The sequence below is a fragment of the Cherax quadricarinatus genome, chromosome 19 (genome assembly GCF_038502225.1).
Source record: "Cherax quadricarinatus isolate ZL_2023a chromosome 19, ASM3850222v1, whole genome shotgun sequence".
Classification (NCBI taxonomy): Eukaryota; Metazoa; Arthropoda; class Malacostraca; order Decapoda; family Parastacidae; genus Cherax; species Cherax quadricarinatus.
In genome coordinates, this window is record NC_091310.1 from 29,698,568 (window position 1) to 29,715,218 (window position 16,651).

General features: G+C 37.1%; 2 protein-coding genes across 4 annotated transcripts in view; both read right to left on the bottom strand.

Annotated features, from left to right (window-relative positions):
• The window catches only part of LOC138852929 (sorbitol dehydrogenase-like), a 614,649-nt gene that overhangs the window by 465,358 nt on the left and 132,640 nt on the right, over positions 1 to 16,651 (bottom strand). The gene's annotated exons all lie outside the window — the stretch shown is intronic.
• Positions 1 to 16,651, bottom strand: part of LOC128688114 (mitogen-activated protein kinase 14) — a 214,308-nt gene that overhangs the window by 62,253 nt on the left and 135,404 nt on the right. Inside the window, exon 7 of one of the 3 annotated variants that reach the window (XM_070086605.1) lies at positions 13,177 to 13,256. The exons of the other annotated variants lie outside the window; for them this stretch is intronic. Within the exon in view, the coding sequence (XP_069942706.1) occupies positions 13,177 to 13,256 (80 nt within the window). The remainder of the gene's footprint in view (positions 1 to 13,176; positions 13,257 to 16,651) is intronic. 3 annotated transcript variants of the gene reach the window in all.

A 16,651-nucleotide genomic window follows, 5' to 3' on the forward strand; every position in this document is an offset into this window, starting at 1 on the left:
GAAATCGGCAAATTGGGCAATTTCATGCAAATTAAAAAACATGCCAATTTCAAAATAGGGTCCAGAATAAACAATGCAGACATTCTTGGCACTAAAATAACATATCCTCTGTTCATTAGTCATGTCTCAAGGCTCCTCTTTGCTTTCTATTTTGATTTTTTATTCACACAAAAAATAGGTGGTTTATTGTTATGCAGACTACTGCATTATTGTAAAAATGGTATAAATAATATCAGTGCACTAGTGAAAGAATATCAGACTCCCAAGTTGACGTGTGGTGTGATTTGCTTACTCCTGAACATTGGTAAAAATCGAACATTTCTGCTACTTTGAGCTCAATTTCAAGGTTGTTTTCATTGTGAAACTAATCAAAGTTATCTCTATTTCTCTAATATGGTTTCCATTCTATCAAATGAGACCAAGAAAAAGAGAATACAACCATAAATACTATACGAAAATACACCTCAAAGTCGGTGTTTTAATCAAAAACACAGTCGGAATTTTTTGTCTCATTATGCACTGTGTGCTGCAGGTTTTATTTTATACAGTGCACACTGACCACACAGACCCATTCTCTCACATGTGGACCTACCAGCTTTCTCCTGCTTGATTTGAAGCCGCTAGAATTATTGAGTACAGTGGACCCCCGCATAGCGACCTTAATCTGTGCAAGAGGGCTGGTTGTTATGCGAAATGTTCGGTATGCGAATGAATTTTCCCCATAAGAAATAATGGAAATCAAATTAATCCGTGCAAGACACCCAAAAGTATGAAAAAAAAATTTTTTTACCACATGAAATGTTAATTTTAATACACACAAACTGAAAAAGGCATGCACAATTACATGACACTTACTTTTATTGAAGATCTGGTGATGATTGATGGGATGGGAGGAGGGAAGAGAGAGTGTTAGTGTTTAGAAGGGGAATCCCCTTCCATTAAGACTTGAGGTGTCGAGTCCTTTTCTGGGGTTACTTCCCTTCTTCTTTTAATGCCACTAGGACCAGCTTCAGAGTCACTGGACTTCTTTCGCACAACATATCTGTCCATAGTGGCCTGTACCTATCGTTCCTTTATGACTTCCCTAAAGTGTTTCACAACATTGTCAGTGTAATAATCACCAGCACGGCTTGCAATAGCTGTGTGAGGGTGATTTTCATCCATGAAGGTTTGCACTTCAAGCCACTTTGCACAGATTTCCTTAACCCTTTCAGGGTCCAAGGCCCAAATCTGGAGTCACGCACCAGTGTCCAAGAATTTTCAAAAAAAAAAACTTGTTATTTTTTCTTATGAAATCGTAGAGAATCTTTTTGTGAAGGTAATAAAACAAAAAGTACGAAATTTGGTGGAAAATTGACGAAATTATGCTCTCGCGAATTTTGATGTGTCAGCGATATTTACGAATCGGCGATTTTGCCGACTTTGACTCCCATTTTAGGCCAATTACATTATTCCAATCAACCAAATTCTTAGCTATTTCACTAGTATTACTTCTATTCTATCGATTGAGCACAAGAAATCGCCAAGTCAACTGTTTCAACTACAAAATAAAGTGATCGGAAATTGTTAATTTGGCCAATTTAACACAAAGTTCAAAATATTCCAATTTCAAAATAGGGTCCAGAATAAACAATGTAGGCATTCCTGGCACTAAACTAACATTTCCTCTGTTCATTAGTCATGTTTTGAGGCTTTACAAATAAATTCCATTTTGATTTTTTATTCACATAATGAATTTTTATTCACACCAAAAAATAGAAGATTTACTGCTATGCAATACTGTAATAATTGTATAAATATCATCACCATATTTGTGAATGTATATTAGACTCACCAGCTGGCGAGTATTAGACGTGTGAGGTCGTTTGTTTACTCTTGAATATCGGCAAAAATTTAACATTTCCGCTACTTTGAGCTCAGTTTCAAGCCATTTCCAGTGCTAAAACCAATCAAAATCATCTCTATTTCTGTAATATGTCTTCCATTCTATCAAATGAGACCAAGAAATCGCAAATACAACTATAAAAAACATACGAAAAAACACTGCAAAGTTGCTGTTTTAATCGAAAAATCATGATTTCAGTTTTTTTCTCTCATTATACACAGTGTGCTGCAGGATCTGTTTTATGTGGTGCACACATACCACATAGATGTATTCTCTCATATCTAGGCCCAAATGTACCACTCACAGTTTATCAGAGTGAGCTGAGCTCATGGCGTAGATCTACGGTTTGGACACTCACCATAAAGCCGTAGATCTACGGGACGGACCCTGAAAGGGTTAATCTTTGTAGTAGGCAACTTCTTCAATTTCTCTCTCCCCTCCTCTGAACCAGTTTCCTCAGGTCTGGCCTCTTGCTGTTGAAGTTGATCTATCAGCTCATCAGTGGTTAGTTCTTCATTGTCCTCCTCCACCAACTCTTCCACATCCCCACTAACCTCCAACCCTAAGGACTTTCCCAATGCCACAATGGATTCCTCAACTGGCATAATCCTCTCAGGGTTAGCCTCAAACCCTTCAAAATCCCTTTTGTCTACACATTCTGGCCACAGTTTCTTCCAAGCAGAGTTCAAGGTCTTCTTAGTCACTCCCTCCCAAGCCTTACCTATAAGGTTTACACAATTGAGGATATTAAAGTGATCTCTCCAAAAGTCTCTTAGAGTCAGTTGAGTTTCTGAGGTCACTACAAAGCACCTTTCAAACAGAGCTTTTGTGTACAGTTTTTTGAAGTTTGCAATAACCTGCTGGTCCATGGGCTGCAGGAGAGGAGTGGTATTAGGAGGCAAAAACTTCACCTTAATGAATTTCATGTCCCCATAAAGTCGCTCTGCCACGTCTGTAGGATGACCAGGGGCATTGTCTAACACCAGGAGGCACTTAAGTTCTAATTTCTTTTCAGTTAGGTAATCTTTCACATTGGGGGCAAATGCATGGTGTAACCAGTCATAGAAAAAGTCCCTAGTGACCCATGCCTTACTGTTTGCCCTCCACAGCACACACAAATTCTCCTTGAGGACATTCTTTTGCCTGAACGGTCTGGGAGTTTCAGAGTGATACACTAATAAAGGCTTCACTTTGCAATCACCAGTAGCATTGGAACACATCAACAAAGTAAGCCTGTCTTTCATAGGCTTATGTCCTGGGAGTGCCTTTTCCTCCTGAGTAATGTAGGTCCTGCTTGGCATTTTCTTCCAAAACAGGCCTGTTTCATCACAATTAAACACTTGTTCAGGTTTCAGTCCTTCACTTTCTATGTACTCCTTGAATTCCTGCACATATTTTTCAGCTGCTTTGTGGTCCGAACTGGCAGCCTCACCATGCCTTATCACACTATGTATGCCACTACGCTTCTTAAATCTCTCAAACCAACCTTTGCTGGCCTTAAATTCACTCACATCATCACTAGTTGCAGGCATTTTTTTAATTAAATCCTCATGCAACTTCCTAGCCTTTTCGCTTATGATCGCTTGAGAGACGCTATCTCCTGCTAGCTGTTTTTCATTTATCCACACCAATAAGAGTCTCTCAACATCTTCCATCACTTGCGATCTCTGTTTCGAAAACACAGTTAAACCTTTGGCAAGAACAGCTTCCTTGATTGCCTTTCTGTTGCCCACAATAGTAGAGATGGTTGATTTGGGTTTCTTGTACAACCTGACCAGGTCGGCGACACGCACTCCACTTTCATACTTATCAATGATCTCTTTCTTCATCTCTATTGGAATTCTCACCCTTATTGCTGTAGGGTTGGAACTAGAAGCTTTCTTGGGGCCCATGGTCACTTATTTTCCAGATAAAGCACCGAAAACACTGTAATAATACGAAATATTCCGATTGTATGCTTGGATGTTACCGCGGAGGCTGGCTGGTAAACAATGCCACCGGCGGAACATATGAGGCTGGCTCAGGCCGCACATTGGACGCGTCTCGGACGAAGGGCGGTGAGCGGGTTTTTGGGCGGTATGCGAGGCAAAATTTTTGCGATCAAAGCGACCGGTATGCGGATTGTACGGTATGCGATGCGTATGGTATGCGGGGGTCCACTGTATACTATACATGTATACGTCCAAAACACTGGCTCTTAAGACATATACAGTGGTCCCTTGCTTTTCATAGTTCTCGGCAATCGTAAATTTCGCCAATCATAGGGGTATTTTCTAATAAACATGGACTCGCTTTTCATAGGTTGACTCGCGAATAGTAGTTCATCCTGGACGCGTACGCACGGTGTGAGCCGGGGCGGCCTCCCTACCCAGCCAGTCTGGCATTGTTTACCAGTGAGTGAAGGTCCCCTCAAGTGCTCCTATGAAATATTTCATAATGTTCCACTCATTGTAGTGCTTGTAATTACTAAATAAGCTACCATGGCTCCAAAGAAAGCTCCTAGTGCCAAGCCTGTGGTAAAGAAGGTGAGAAATATGTACAGCGACAAAGTCTTGGGCCATTTTCGGGAAGTGTTAAAGTGATGCCAGAAACAGAGCTCTCTCCACAGTTACTTTGCGAGACAGGACTAGAGTGACTCTCAAGGTGGTCCTAGTGGCATTAAGAAACAGAGAAGAGAAGCAATTGGTACCTGAGGTGTTGCTGGAAGGGGATTCCCCTTCCAAACTGTAAACAATCCTATCTCTCTCCTCCTTCAGTCTCCCATACACTAAGAAGAATCTCCAATAAAGGTAAGTGTTATGCTGTTAATGTTTCATTCATCATTTCCCATTGTATTGTTTATGTACTATATGTATATTTCATGTAAAATTTTTTTTTGTTTTAATACTTCTGGGTGTCAGGAACGGATTAATTGTATTTACATTATTTCTTATGGGGAAAATTGATTCGCAAATCGTAAATTTCGTTTATAGTAACGGCTCCAGGAACGGATTAATTACGAAAAACGAGGGACCACTGTATATATATGCCCAAAACAGTCAAAGGGTTAATGGATTACAATTTGTTATGGTGAATGTCTGACCACTGTTGTTGCCAACGACCATGAAGATGGGCAGTGATGACTGTAAAATAATCCCTTAACGGAATACCTCTACAGGAAACTGGAAGACCATGCACAGTTGACCGCGCAGCAGCATTTGCCTGTTCATTGCCCCCACACATCAACGTGTCCAGGGACCTAACAGAAAACGACGTCTGTTTTTGCTAGCCACATGGTGCAACCAAAGTTGAATACGAAGGACCGGTGGATGAGGGGAATCAAATTGTTTAATGGTCTGTAAAGCATTGAGGGAATCCGAAATGATCACAAACGTCGAGGGAGACATACATGTAATATGGAAAAGTGTCATAAGGATGGCATAAACTAAGCGGTAAAAATACTAGCCGAGTCTAACAAATAACCCTGGACAACATTGTCAAATTTCAAATTTCAAATTTATTTATTCTCTATAAGGATTACAATACTGAGTTTACAGAATTTGGATATTGTGTGGTTTACATGTTTTAAAATACTAATTACAGAGGGGGCCACTAGAACACCTAGCATGGCTAGGCATTTTGGGCAGACTTAGATTAATTCTTAACTTTAAAATATTACAAATTATGTGGTAAGTTGGTATTATGGCTAAGTGACTAAATACTAGTTTGTGAGTTTAGCAATGTGAATGCTTTTGTTTTCGCATAATACATATGTAGTTTCAGTATTGGAGTATCACAGGCCAACTTATGACTAGTTAGGATTCATTATTTTAAGATTAAGATTGATATTTCTGTGTTTATGGTCAAGTGGGCGAGCGAGTGTAAGTGTGAACTACCAGGTGGTAGTCATGTAATTAGTTGACGGGGTGTATCAGGGAGATAAGATGTTTTCTAATGGTAGTTTTGAAGGTGATGAATGTGTCTGCAGTTCTAGAGTATTCAGGGAGGGTGTTCCAGATTTTAGGGCCTTTGACATACATTGAATTTTTGTCAGGGAACACTGCACCAAACCCAACACCCCTTCTGTTTTAAAAATACGCTTTTCAGTGTACTAAAATTTCTTTGTCAATGTATTACCCTAAGGTACAGAGTATATGAAAGTAGTGATCAAAAGATTAAGTTTTATTTCTTGCTTATTTTCAAAATGTCGATTTTCTGATTTATACATGTGACATTTCACTAGTATAGATTTCCCTCTCTTCATGTGAATTCACTATTATGATATGTCCCATTTTTATTAGCAATTCTGTATGTGCAATGTACAGTCACTGTTTGTAACTAAATCAGTTTGCAAAGCATACTGTAGATTCTCATCATGAGGAGGAAGGTGTTGAGAGGGTGACTGAACTTAGCACTACTGCCAAGAGCCTGGAATGCATCTAATGCATAAAACAAGGAACATCTATATATTTAAAATACTGTGTAAACCCATAAATAAACACAAAAGTCATATTCAGGAACCAACAGACTCATAGTACACTTTATCCTATATGTGCAACTATGCCTGAGTAAAACATGCAGTGCAAGTTTAAAGAAAATATGAGTGCATCAAGACTAGTGCCTGAATTCAGAGATAAAGTTGCACTATGAATAAAAAATGTTGGAACTAGGCTTTAAGTCACTGGAGGAGTGAAGAAGGGATATGAGCATAACATACAAAATACAATACAGGGCATATACAAATAAGACAAAGACAGGCTGTATATTAGAAGCATATACTGTCTCATCATATTTGTATTGTAATTTAAGTAATCAGTAGTGCTCGTTTTGTTAAACTTAACAATTATTTCTTATTGTGATTTTTATTATGAATTAATCAAGTAGTATAGAGCAGGCTAAGATTTGGCCAAGATGCTATACATTCTTTGGTCCTTCAGTTTAGATTTGTATCTGCATTTGTATTTGGCCAACATAAATAACCTCCACAAATGTTTATAGCCAACTTTTTTACTAAAGACTAACAAATTATTCTTGCAAAGATTCAAGTGGAAACAATGTTATAAGTAGTTATAAGTAATTTTAAGGCTGCCCAAAATGCTCTGCATAACCAGGGACTTTCTATAAAGTATGTCAATAATATCACCTTTTCTGTACCAACTGTAAGCCATTCTTTAGAGAAATAAAGTTGACTTTATCAGGGATGTAACAAGATCAACATTACATGGTTGGAAATAACACACCCAAATAAGCTACAGAGATGTCAGGAAACATTGAACATAAGAGTGGTAAAGAAGTGGCATGGGCTAAGCAAGCACACAGTCAAAGCAGACTCCAAAAGGAAGTTCAAAAATAGATGACAGGGGCCAATAGCTTCAGTTGGCTGAATGTCATGAGGCACAAACCAAGAGCTGGAGCTCAACCTTGCCTCCCCCCTCTTCCCTGCAGCCAAATAGGTAATTACAAATACATAATCACACAATGCTCAACACATTTCTCTTGTGTTATGCAGGTTCGCTTTATGCAAATTTGCTATTATGCGATGTCGTATGTCTATTGGTAATTTCAAGCATAGTGTGCAATATACATTTCTCAAATGTCATCAGTGGGCTGATGCATACTGAAGATTCCTATTGTGCAGAATTAAATGTTCATGGCCTAATTGAGCTTAAACCAGCTGCTATAGCTCTGGAATACATGTACAACATAATATGAGGTAAAACTGTATACATTGACAATACATACAATATATAAAAATACCAGAGTGAAAACAGAAAAAACACCCAAGCACCTTCATGTGCTTATACACATAACTTCCTCTGAAGATATGTGTATAGGCACATGAAAGTGTTCATGTATTTTTTTCTATTTTCACTGTGGTATTTTTATATATTTTCAATCACACATTTTATTGCGATTTCTTCCATAGACAAAATGTATACAGCCTCTCCTCACTTAACAATGGAGTTCTGTTCCTAAGACCACGTTGGTAAACAAATTCATCGCTAAGTGAGGAGCACACTATAATGGTAGTGGGTTTGTGTCAACCATCTTTGATATTGTCTTAATGTCACTTTTGCACCATTTATAACATATCTGTGTATATTTATAAATGTTTATACAGTAGTGAACTGTATATTGTAATAAACAGAATAGACAAAATCAACTCTAATATACATTATTTAGGTATGCATATTGGTGAGAGAGCCCGTCGGAAGTCCGAGGCATTGGTAAACGAGTACGTTGCTAAGTGAGGAGAGGCTGTATATATATATATATAGTATATATATATATATATATATAGTTGGTCATGTAAGAGAATAAAGGATTTAAAGTACAGAGCAAGTTTTGCTTACTTTTCATGTACTGTACTGCAGTCATGAAAGAAAAGCCTTTCCTAGTACAGGTCCTCCATCACAAATACGGCATCATAGGGACCTGTAGTGTGCCGGATTACTGAGTTTGCTGGATTACAGGGTGGTTAGGTTAGAATACACTTAATAAAATTAACCAACTTGACTTACACAAAGTTCACTGAACATCGGCAAAAATCGAACATTTCCGCTAGTTTGAGCTCAATTTCAAGGTACTTTTCATCATGAAAGCAATCAAAATCATATCTATTTTTGTAATATAACTTCCATTCTATCAAATGAGACCAAAAAAAATGAGAATACAACCATAAAAACCATACGAAAATATACCACAAAGAGGTGGCTAATGGCTGAGAAGTGAACTCCCTTACTTATCGTCCATCTTTTTTATTTTTGGTGTACGTTAAGAAGCATCTTTCCATCATACATTGCCCAAGTTTCAATGAGATAGCCCAACAAACAACTGAGAAAAAAACAATATTTACCCAAAATCATGGCAAGCCCAAGCCAGGTACTGGAAATAAGTCACTTTGACTTTTTTGGGTTATCCTAGGTTCTCTATACATACGCTGCTATGTATGATAATCTATGTAACTGTATTTATGTATAGTACCTGAATAAACTTACTTCTAGTCTGTCGACTGAGTACAAGAAACCGCCCATTCACCTATTTCAACTACCCAATAAAGTGGTCAGAAATTGGCAATTTGGCCAATTTCACAGATGCCAGTTTGAAAATAGGGTCCAGAATAGACAATGCAGACATTCCTGGCACTAAAATAACATTTTCTCTGTTCATTAGTCATGGCTCCAGGCCCCTCTTATATTACTCTTGCTTACCATTTGGAATTTTTATTCACACAAAAAAATAGAAGATTTACTGTTATGCAGACTACTGCATTATTGTAATAATTGTATAAATAATGTCACCCTGCCTCGATGGGAGACGGCCGACTTGTTGAAAAAAAAAAAAAAAAAAAGTCAACTCATTCTTGACTGCATATTGGAATTTGGACTGGCAGGCGGACAGGTATTGGACGGTAACGTCATTTGTTTCCTTGAGCATCGCTAAAGAATAGAACTTTTCTGCTACTGTGAGCACAATTCCAAGGTACTTTTCATCATGAAAGCAATCAAAATCATATCTATTTCTGTAATATATCTTCCATTCTATCAAATGAGACCGAAAAAATGAGAATATAACCATAAAAACCATACAAAAATATACCGCTAATCGGCCGCTAATGGCTGAGAAGTGAACTCCGCTATTTATGGTCTGATTTCTTTGATTTTTGGTGTACATTAAGAAGTATCTTTCCATCATACATTGCCCAAGTTTCAATAAGATAACCCAATAAACAAATGAGAAAATAACAGTAATAATAATAATAATAATAATAATTCACTACACGTACATGTACATGGGATACAGACATAGCTGACATCAGTGACATACTACGTACTATATAGAAAGCCGCTTCTTATGTAGAGTATTTCAAGCAAATTAGGTCAGTGTCCCAGGATAACACCCACACCAGTCGACTAACACCCAGGTACCCATTTACTGATGGGTGAACATATACAACAGGTGAAAAGAAACACGCCCAATGTTTCTACCCTGGCAGGGAATTGAATATTTACCAAAAATCATATATGGCTAACCCAAGCCAGGTACTAGAAATAAATTACGTTGTCTGACTTTTTTGGGTTATCCTAGGTTCTCTATACATATGCTGCTATGTGTGGTAATCTATATAGAGAAAATAACTTTTGTTTCAGGTTTATGGTGCAGTATGAGTGTATATCACAGTTAGCCCTGTGCTACACTCCGTTTTCTCTAATATAATAATATAAGCCCCATGACAGGGATAAGAGAATGGTACTTGTATCTCGTATCCTCTTCATACCTCCGTTGAACTGCTCGGTATTATGCCAAATATTATTCATTCTGGAGTATTTAACATGTTTTATGTTATTTATATTGTTTATTATGTCATATTAGATCAATTGTGATAGGCAATAAACTGTAGTGTTAATATTAGCATAATAATAAAGCATATTCTCCTGCATCACGAGACTGAGCTCATAGCAACTGACAGTGGCTTCAAAGCCACCTTATCTTTAATGGACAATGTACTGTGTAGGTACTTTACACAACGAAAAGCATTTCTTTTATTCATTGGAACCATGGCTAGGGCTAAAAGTAAGCAGCTTATAACAATAAATGGAGAAAAAGAAATTAGAATGACTTATGCAGTAAGTAGCGCCACCAAACAGTACCAGCAGGTTGGTGTGGCGACCATGGAAATTTGAAATTATGCTAGCCAAAATTAGTGCCGAATAACTGAAGGAACCGAATAACTGACTGCCGGATTTGTGATGACGGACCTGTACGTGTACTGTATGTAAAACTAAAGGTTATCATCCCTGACATGAAATAAGACAGATTACATCAAGCAAAAATGAAAGATTAAATATAGGCATAATAAACATAAGTGTATGGAAGAAGTGAGGAGAAATGTATTAGGTACAGTAATTTTACAAGGATATGGTATGACACTTTTGATAATGAACATAAATAATGACTAAATAGGATTCTAAATATCAGAAATGACTGCAACTTGAGCCATTTCATAAACCTGGATTTTTTTCTGAATTTGAGTAGTAACACATTGCTGTTGTATCCAATTTTACTCAATATAAAAGAAGACCCAAAAAATTTATTGAATTTTAAAAAAATGTTTGCTTACATTAACATGCTAATACTAAACATGGAATATGGTAATTTGTGCTCATCAAAATAATATGTTACAGTACTTTTATACAGCACCTGACTGCTGTGGACTAATGGTGACGAAGAATGCCACTAAGGTGTAGGAGTAGAAAGGAGTCTGTTGGTAGATTTTGCTGGCATTTGAGTTATTGGGGGTTCTCACCAATCATGTGAGACAACTCATTAATAGAACTGACATCCTTTCAATGCAGGATAAAAACAAATTGCATGTTATAACATAAAAAACATAAAGTAGCTCTGAAGAAATGTAGGAAGCTAATGTTCTGGTTCTTGTTAACACACAGTACTTGACTAATAACAAAGATATACTATACATGTATATGTCAAAAGTTCATAAGGTCTCCATAATTTAGCAAAACTCTCAAACCAATATTAAATTAATTTAGTTAGTTTAATAACAATGTACTGTACATCTCAAATGGAGAGTTTCAAGGCAATTATTTTTATATTAAAATTGTATATATTAATCTTATTAAAGAGATTCTCTTTTTTTTTCTTTTCAAATTGATAGGGAAGTGTAAACACTGGTGATGTTCAACTTCTACAATCATCACAGAATGTCCAAAATATTTTGAGAAAGGAATCAAGCTGATATTCAAAAAGAAAGGAGATAATTTCACTTAAGGGAAAAAATTATAAGATTCTGAATACAGTATATACGGTGGTACCTCGAGTTACGAACTTCATTCGTTCCAGAAGGCTGTTCGAGTGCCGATACCCAACGAATTTGTTCCCATAAGGAATAATGTAAATTATGTTAGTCCATTTCAGACACCCAAAAATACACTTACAAAAGCACTTACAAAAATATACTGTACTTACATAATTGTTCGAGTTGGGAGCTGTTCGAAACTTGAGGTACCACTGTACATTCAAAGTTTTAATCTCTTGGTATCTAAACATACTGTAAAAGGTGCATGCATTTCTGAATCATTGTAACCATATTATATTTATTAAGGTGCCAATGTCCTAGGCCCATTTATTTAGTTCCAAGTGGCTAATGTAACTGAGGTTATTTTACAGCATTCACTTTTGATCCCTTAGATGAAGTCGACTTTTACCTTACTGCTTCCATGTTCATTACACAGCTTTACTCCCTCTACACTTCAGATTCAGCATAATGTACATTACTATACTCTGGTTGTAATCCCTCCCATGTCAAATAAATATCTTTTTTTACCCTCCTTATGCCCCAGAATAATTTATTAGTTGTGATTACGTCTCTTCTTGATCTAACTTCTTCCCGAGTTGTGTCTTTCTGTGCATCCGAGAATGCAGAACTTGATTATCTCTAGCTAAGTTATGCATTTGGCCAGTGGCAGGTTGCATACAGTTGCTACGTACTCAAAATCTGGTCTTACATATTTTGTAGACAGATATCTGAAATATTTCTTTGTGCAAATTTCTGATGATCATTCTTATGGCTGCTAGTCTGGTGTATACTGTTGGTATTATTCTGTGTGTGTGTGCTTAAGAAACAAATTAGGGGTGTAATATGAGAAAGGTTAGGGTGAGGTGAGGATAAGTGTTGACTGAACAATGAAATGCTGGGGTGAAATGTGTTGGGGTGAGTGAGGAAGTGTGGGGTGATGGGGAAAGTGTTGAGTAGAGATGAAAAATGTTGGTGTGAGGAGGGGAAAGGGTTCAAGTGAGGGAGGAGTGAGGAGTGAAACCTCACAACTATCATCCATCAAATGTAATAACTAAAAAGTATTCAACTGCATTTTATATGCACAAGACTGCAAACACTTATAATAAAAAAGGAGAGAAGAATTAAATACATGAAAGTAAAATTCAGTGAAGTTAATGGTTAGTAGTAAATGCTGGCAGTGATGCAGTGAAGCCCTGTGTAGCAAACACCACAAAAGCTTGAGTAAAAAGAATGTTAGACAAGTAAATAATATTAAAAATGAATAACAAAAATATACTACCCTTTATATACAGTTTATGTGATGCTATATTTTCATAAATATAATATATGATCATGGTGGTAAAAAAGAACTACTGCCCCATATTAGTAAGAATATAGTAAGGATAGCAATGGAATATGAGAAATAAAGAAGGCAATAATTTATTAAGCTTGTGATGTGAAAACAGCATAAAGGGCCAATTATAGCCTAGTGTATCCAGCATTAAGAGGAACTAACCTCTTCACTGGAGAGCTTATCAATAAGGTCCTTACTGGGCGTTCCCACCAGCTTCATAATCTTGTTCAGCTGGTCTATGTCTGATAAAAGGGCTAAGGTAACCCAACAAAATAAAATGCAAGTTGACCAATACAAATACTCTCAAATTACTAATCAAAATATATAACACAAGAACACGTTACTAGTGTGGTACACCACTTTACCATCGTACCAAGATCTAACGGTTTTGCAATGTGGTAAATTATAGAGCAATGTGGTTTATGGAGGCTATATTAATAATGAAAAGTGTAAAAATTGTCTTAAATAAAACAATCACATTCAACAGCTTCTTTTTACCTAATTACAAAGCCATTTTTTTAATTACTCAACAAATCTAAATAAATACATACAGTGATTTAGCATTTCTAAAAATATACATTCTAGTAATAATGTTTAACCACCACTTTTATTACTTTTGAAATGTTGACTCCTTTAAGGAAAATGAATCATTAATCTAAGAAACTACAACTTCCACAAATTTACTCAGTCAATTATTTCATAAATGAACAGGGTTACTGGTTTATAATTGTGTATTTTGTTAATAAAATCTGAAAAGAATTAGTACAGAAATGTAGAACAGAGAATTATGAACAGGCAGAATCTGGTTAACAATAAAAGTATGATAAAATCAACTGACTGATATTCAAGCAAGTGAAAACTGTCAAATTATGCAAATAAGGAATGTTAATTAAAAAGTTATCAGAACATGGACTGATTATCTATAAAACCAGGTAAAATGATACAATATGGGCAAAAAACACTTTGTGAAGATGAACTAAGGAAAATAGTGAATATGTACTACATAAACAATACAGAGACAGAGGAAATGGGCAGATAAGAAAATTAGAATAAAAGATAGAATAAGAATGATAAAGGGACACCATTCGGAATACAAGTCTCCCTTGCTTTATATGGTAGATGTGTTCCTGGCCCATCTTACATAAAGCAATTTTGCATAGAGCAAACCCAAAATAACATGATAAACAGATTCTTTCAAGATTTTGCCAATTCCACAGTTCTTGATTAATGTTTACCAACAAAATTACATTAACACTCGTACCAAATGTCAGATGCACAAAAGAAATCAATTTGGTTCAAAAACAATGAAGAAAAAGTAAAATACAAAATACAGTCACAGTCCCCATACAGTACAAAATTTGGGGAATCCACATTTTTTTTACCAAAACATTATGGGCATACCTGATAGTGATCAAATATCCACATACTAAAAAAACAATGGAATTGGTCAAAAATCAAAGAGAAAAAATATATCCACAATTCAATTATAATTCTCTCCCATCTTACTCTTCCTCCATCACCAATCCTCCCCCCTCTTACTCTTCCTCCATCATTAATCCTTCCCCATCTTATTCTCCCTCCATCACCAAATCTTTCCCCATCTTATTCTCCCTCCATCACAATTCTTCCCCCATCTTACTCTCCCTCCATCGCCAATCCTTCTCCCATCTTACTCTCCCTCTATCACTAACCATTCAGCCTGCCTTTGTCTGGACTAAGTGCACATACTACGAACCTGTGAAAACACATCTCCTTGCCCTTCCTCGACTCAAGTCTTGACTTTGTCACCACATCCCAATTTCATCAGGCCGGGTGCCCATTTTCTTTTTAACTGGCACAAGACACTTAAAGTGACAATCAACCACATGATGTTCAAGCTATGATCACTGGATTTCCCATGCCAAAAACTGTTTTCTTACTGGTCACTCTTTTTAATGAATGTCAGTATAAACCAGTACAATACATAGGGTTATTTAAACTCCTTTTCAACATCAGCTGACTCTTAATAAGGTTGAGTGACCCATAAAAAGAAATACATTCACCATCATTCATTCAATAGCTGTCTTGCCCAAAGTGTGCAGACATCACATTTTAAATGATCCCCTGAACTGCAAAATTCCTACTGTACTTCCCACCTTCAAGTCTCTAAGTGTAGCTAACAGGTTTTCCTTAATCCCTCCATAAATACATTACCCTCTTCCATACAGGGATTGGCAGAGACCATGCATAGTTCCTTTGTATAAAGGCAAAGGGGACAAAAGAGAGTGCAAAAATTATAGGGGGATAAGTCTGTTGAGTATACCTGGTAAAGTGTTGGAGTGTGAGCAGGGTAATATTTAGTGAAGGGATTCAGGGAAACCGGTTATTTTCATATAGTCGGACTTGAGTCCTGGAAATGGGAAGTACAATGCCTGCACTTTAAAGGAGGGGTTTGGGATATTGGCAGTTTGGAGGGATATGTTGTGTATCTCTATACGTATATGCTTCTAGACTGTTGTATTCTGAGCACCTCTGCAAAAGCAGTGATAATGTGTGAGTGTGGTGAAAGTGTTGAATGATGATGAAAGTATTTTCTTTTTGGGGATTTTCTTTCTTCTTTTGGGTCACCCTGCCTCGGTGGGAGACGGCTGACTTGTTGATAAAAAAAAAAAAAGAGTAAGACGGAGAATAGGATAGCAGATGAACAAGGAGGCTTTAGGAAAGGTAGGGGGTGTGTGGACCAGGTGTTTACAGTGAAACATATAAGTGAACAGTATTTAGATAAGGCTAAAGAGGTCTTTGTGGCATTTATGGATTTGGAAAAGGGGTATGACAGGGTGGATAGGGGGGCAATGTGGCAGATGTTGCAGGTGTATGGTGTAGGAGGTAGGTTACTGAAAGCAGTGAAAAGTTTTTACGAGGATAGTGAGGCTCAAGTTAGAGTATGTAGGAAAGAGGGAAATTATTTCCCAGTAAAAGTAGGCCTTAGACAAGGATGTGTGATTTCACCGTTGTTGTTTAATATATTTATAGATGGGGTTGTAAGAGAAGTAAATGCGAGGGTCTTGGCAAGAGGCGTGGAGTTAAAAGATAAAGAATCACACATAAAGTGGGAGTTGTCGCAGTTGCTCTTTGCTGATGACACTTTGCTCTTGGGAGATTCTGAAGAGAAGTTGCAGAGATTGGTGGATGAATTTGGTAGGGTGTGCAAAAGAAGAAAATTAAAAGTGAATACAGGAAAGAGTAAGGTTATGAGGATAACAAAAAGATTAGGTGATGAAAGACTGGATATCAGATTGGAGGGAGAGAGTATGGAGGAGGTGATCGTATTCAGATAGTTGGGAGTGGACGTGTCAGCGGATGGGTCTATGAAAGATGAGGTGAATCATAGAATTGATGAGGGGAAAAGGGTGAGTGGTGCACTTAGGAGTCTGTGGAGACAAAGAACTTTGTCCTTGGAGGCAAAGAGGGGAATGTATGAGAGTATAGTTTTACCAACGCTCTTATATGGGTGTGAAGCATGGGTGATGAATGTTGCAGCGAGGAGAAGGCTGGAGGCAGTGGAGATGTCATGTCTGAGGGCAATGTGTGGTGTGAATATGATGCAGAGAATTCGTAGTTTGGAAGTTAGGAGGAGGTGCGGGATTACCAAAACTGT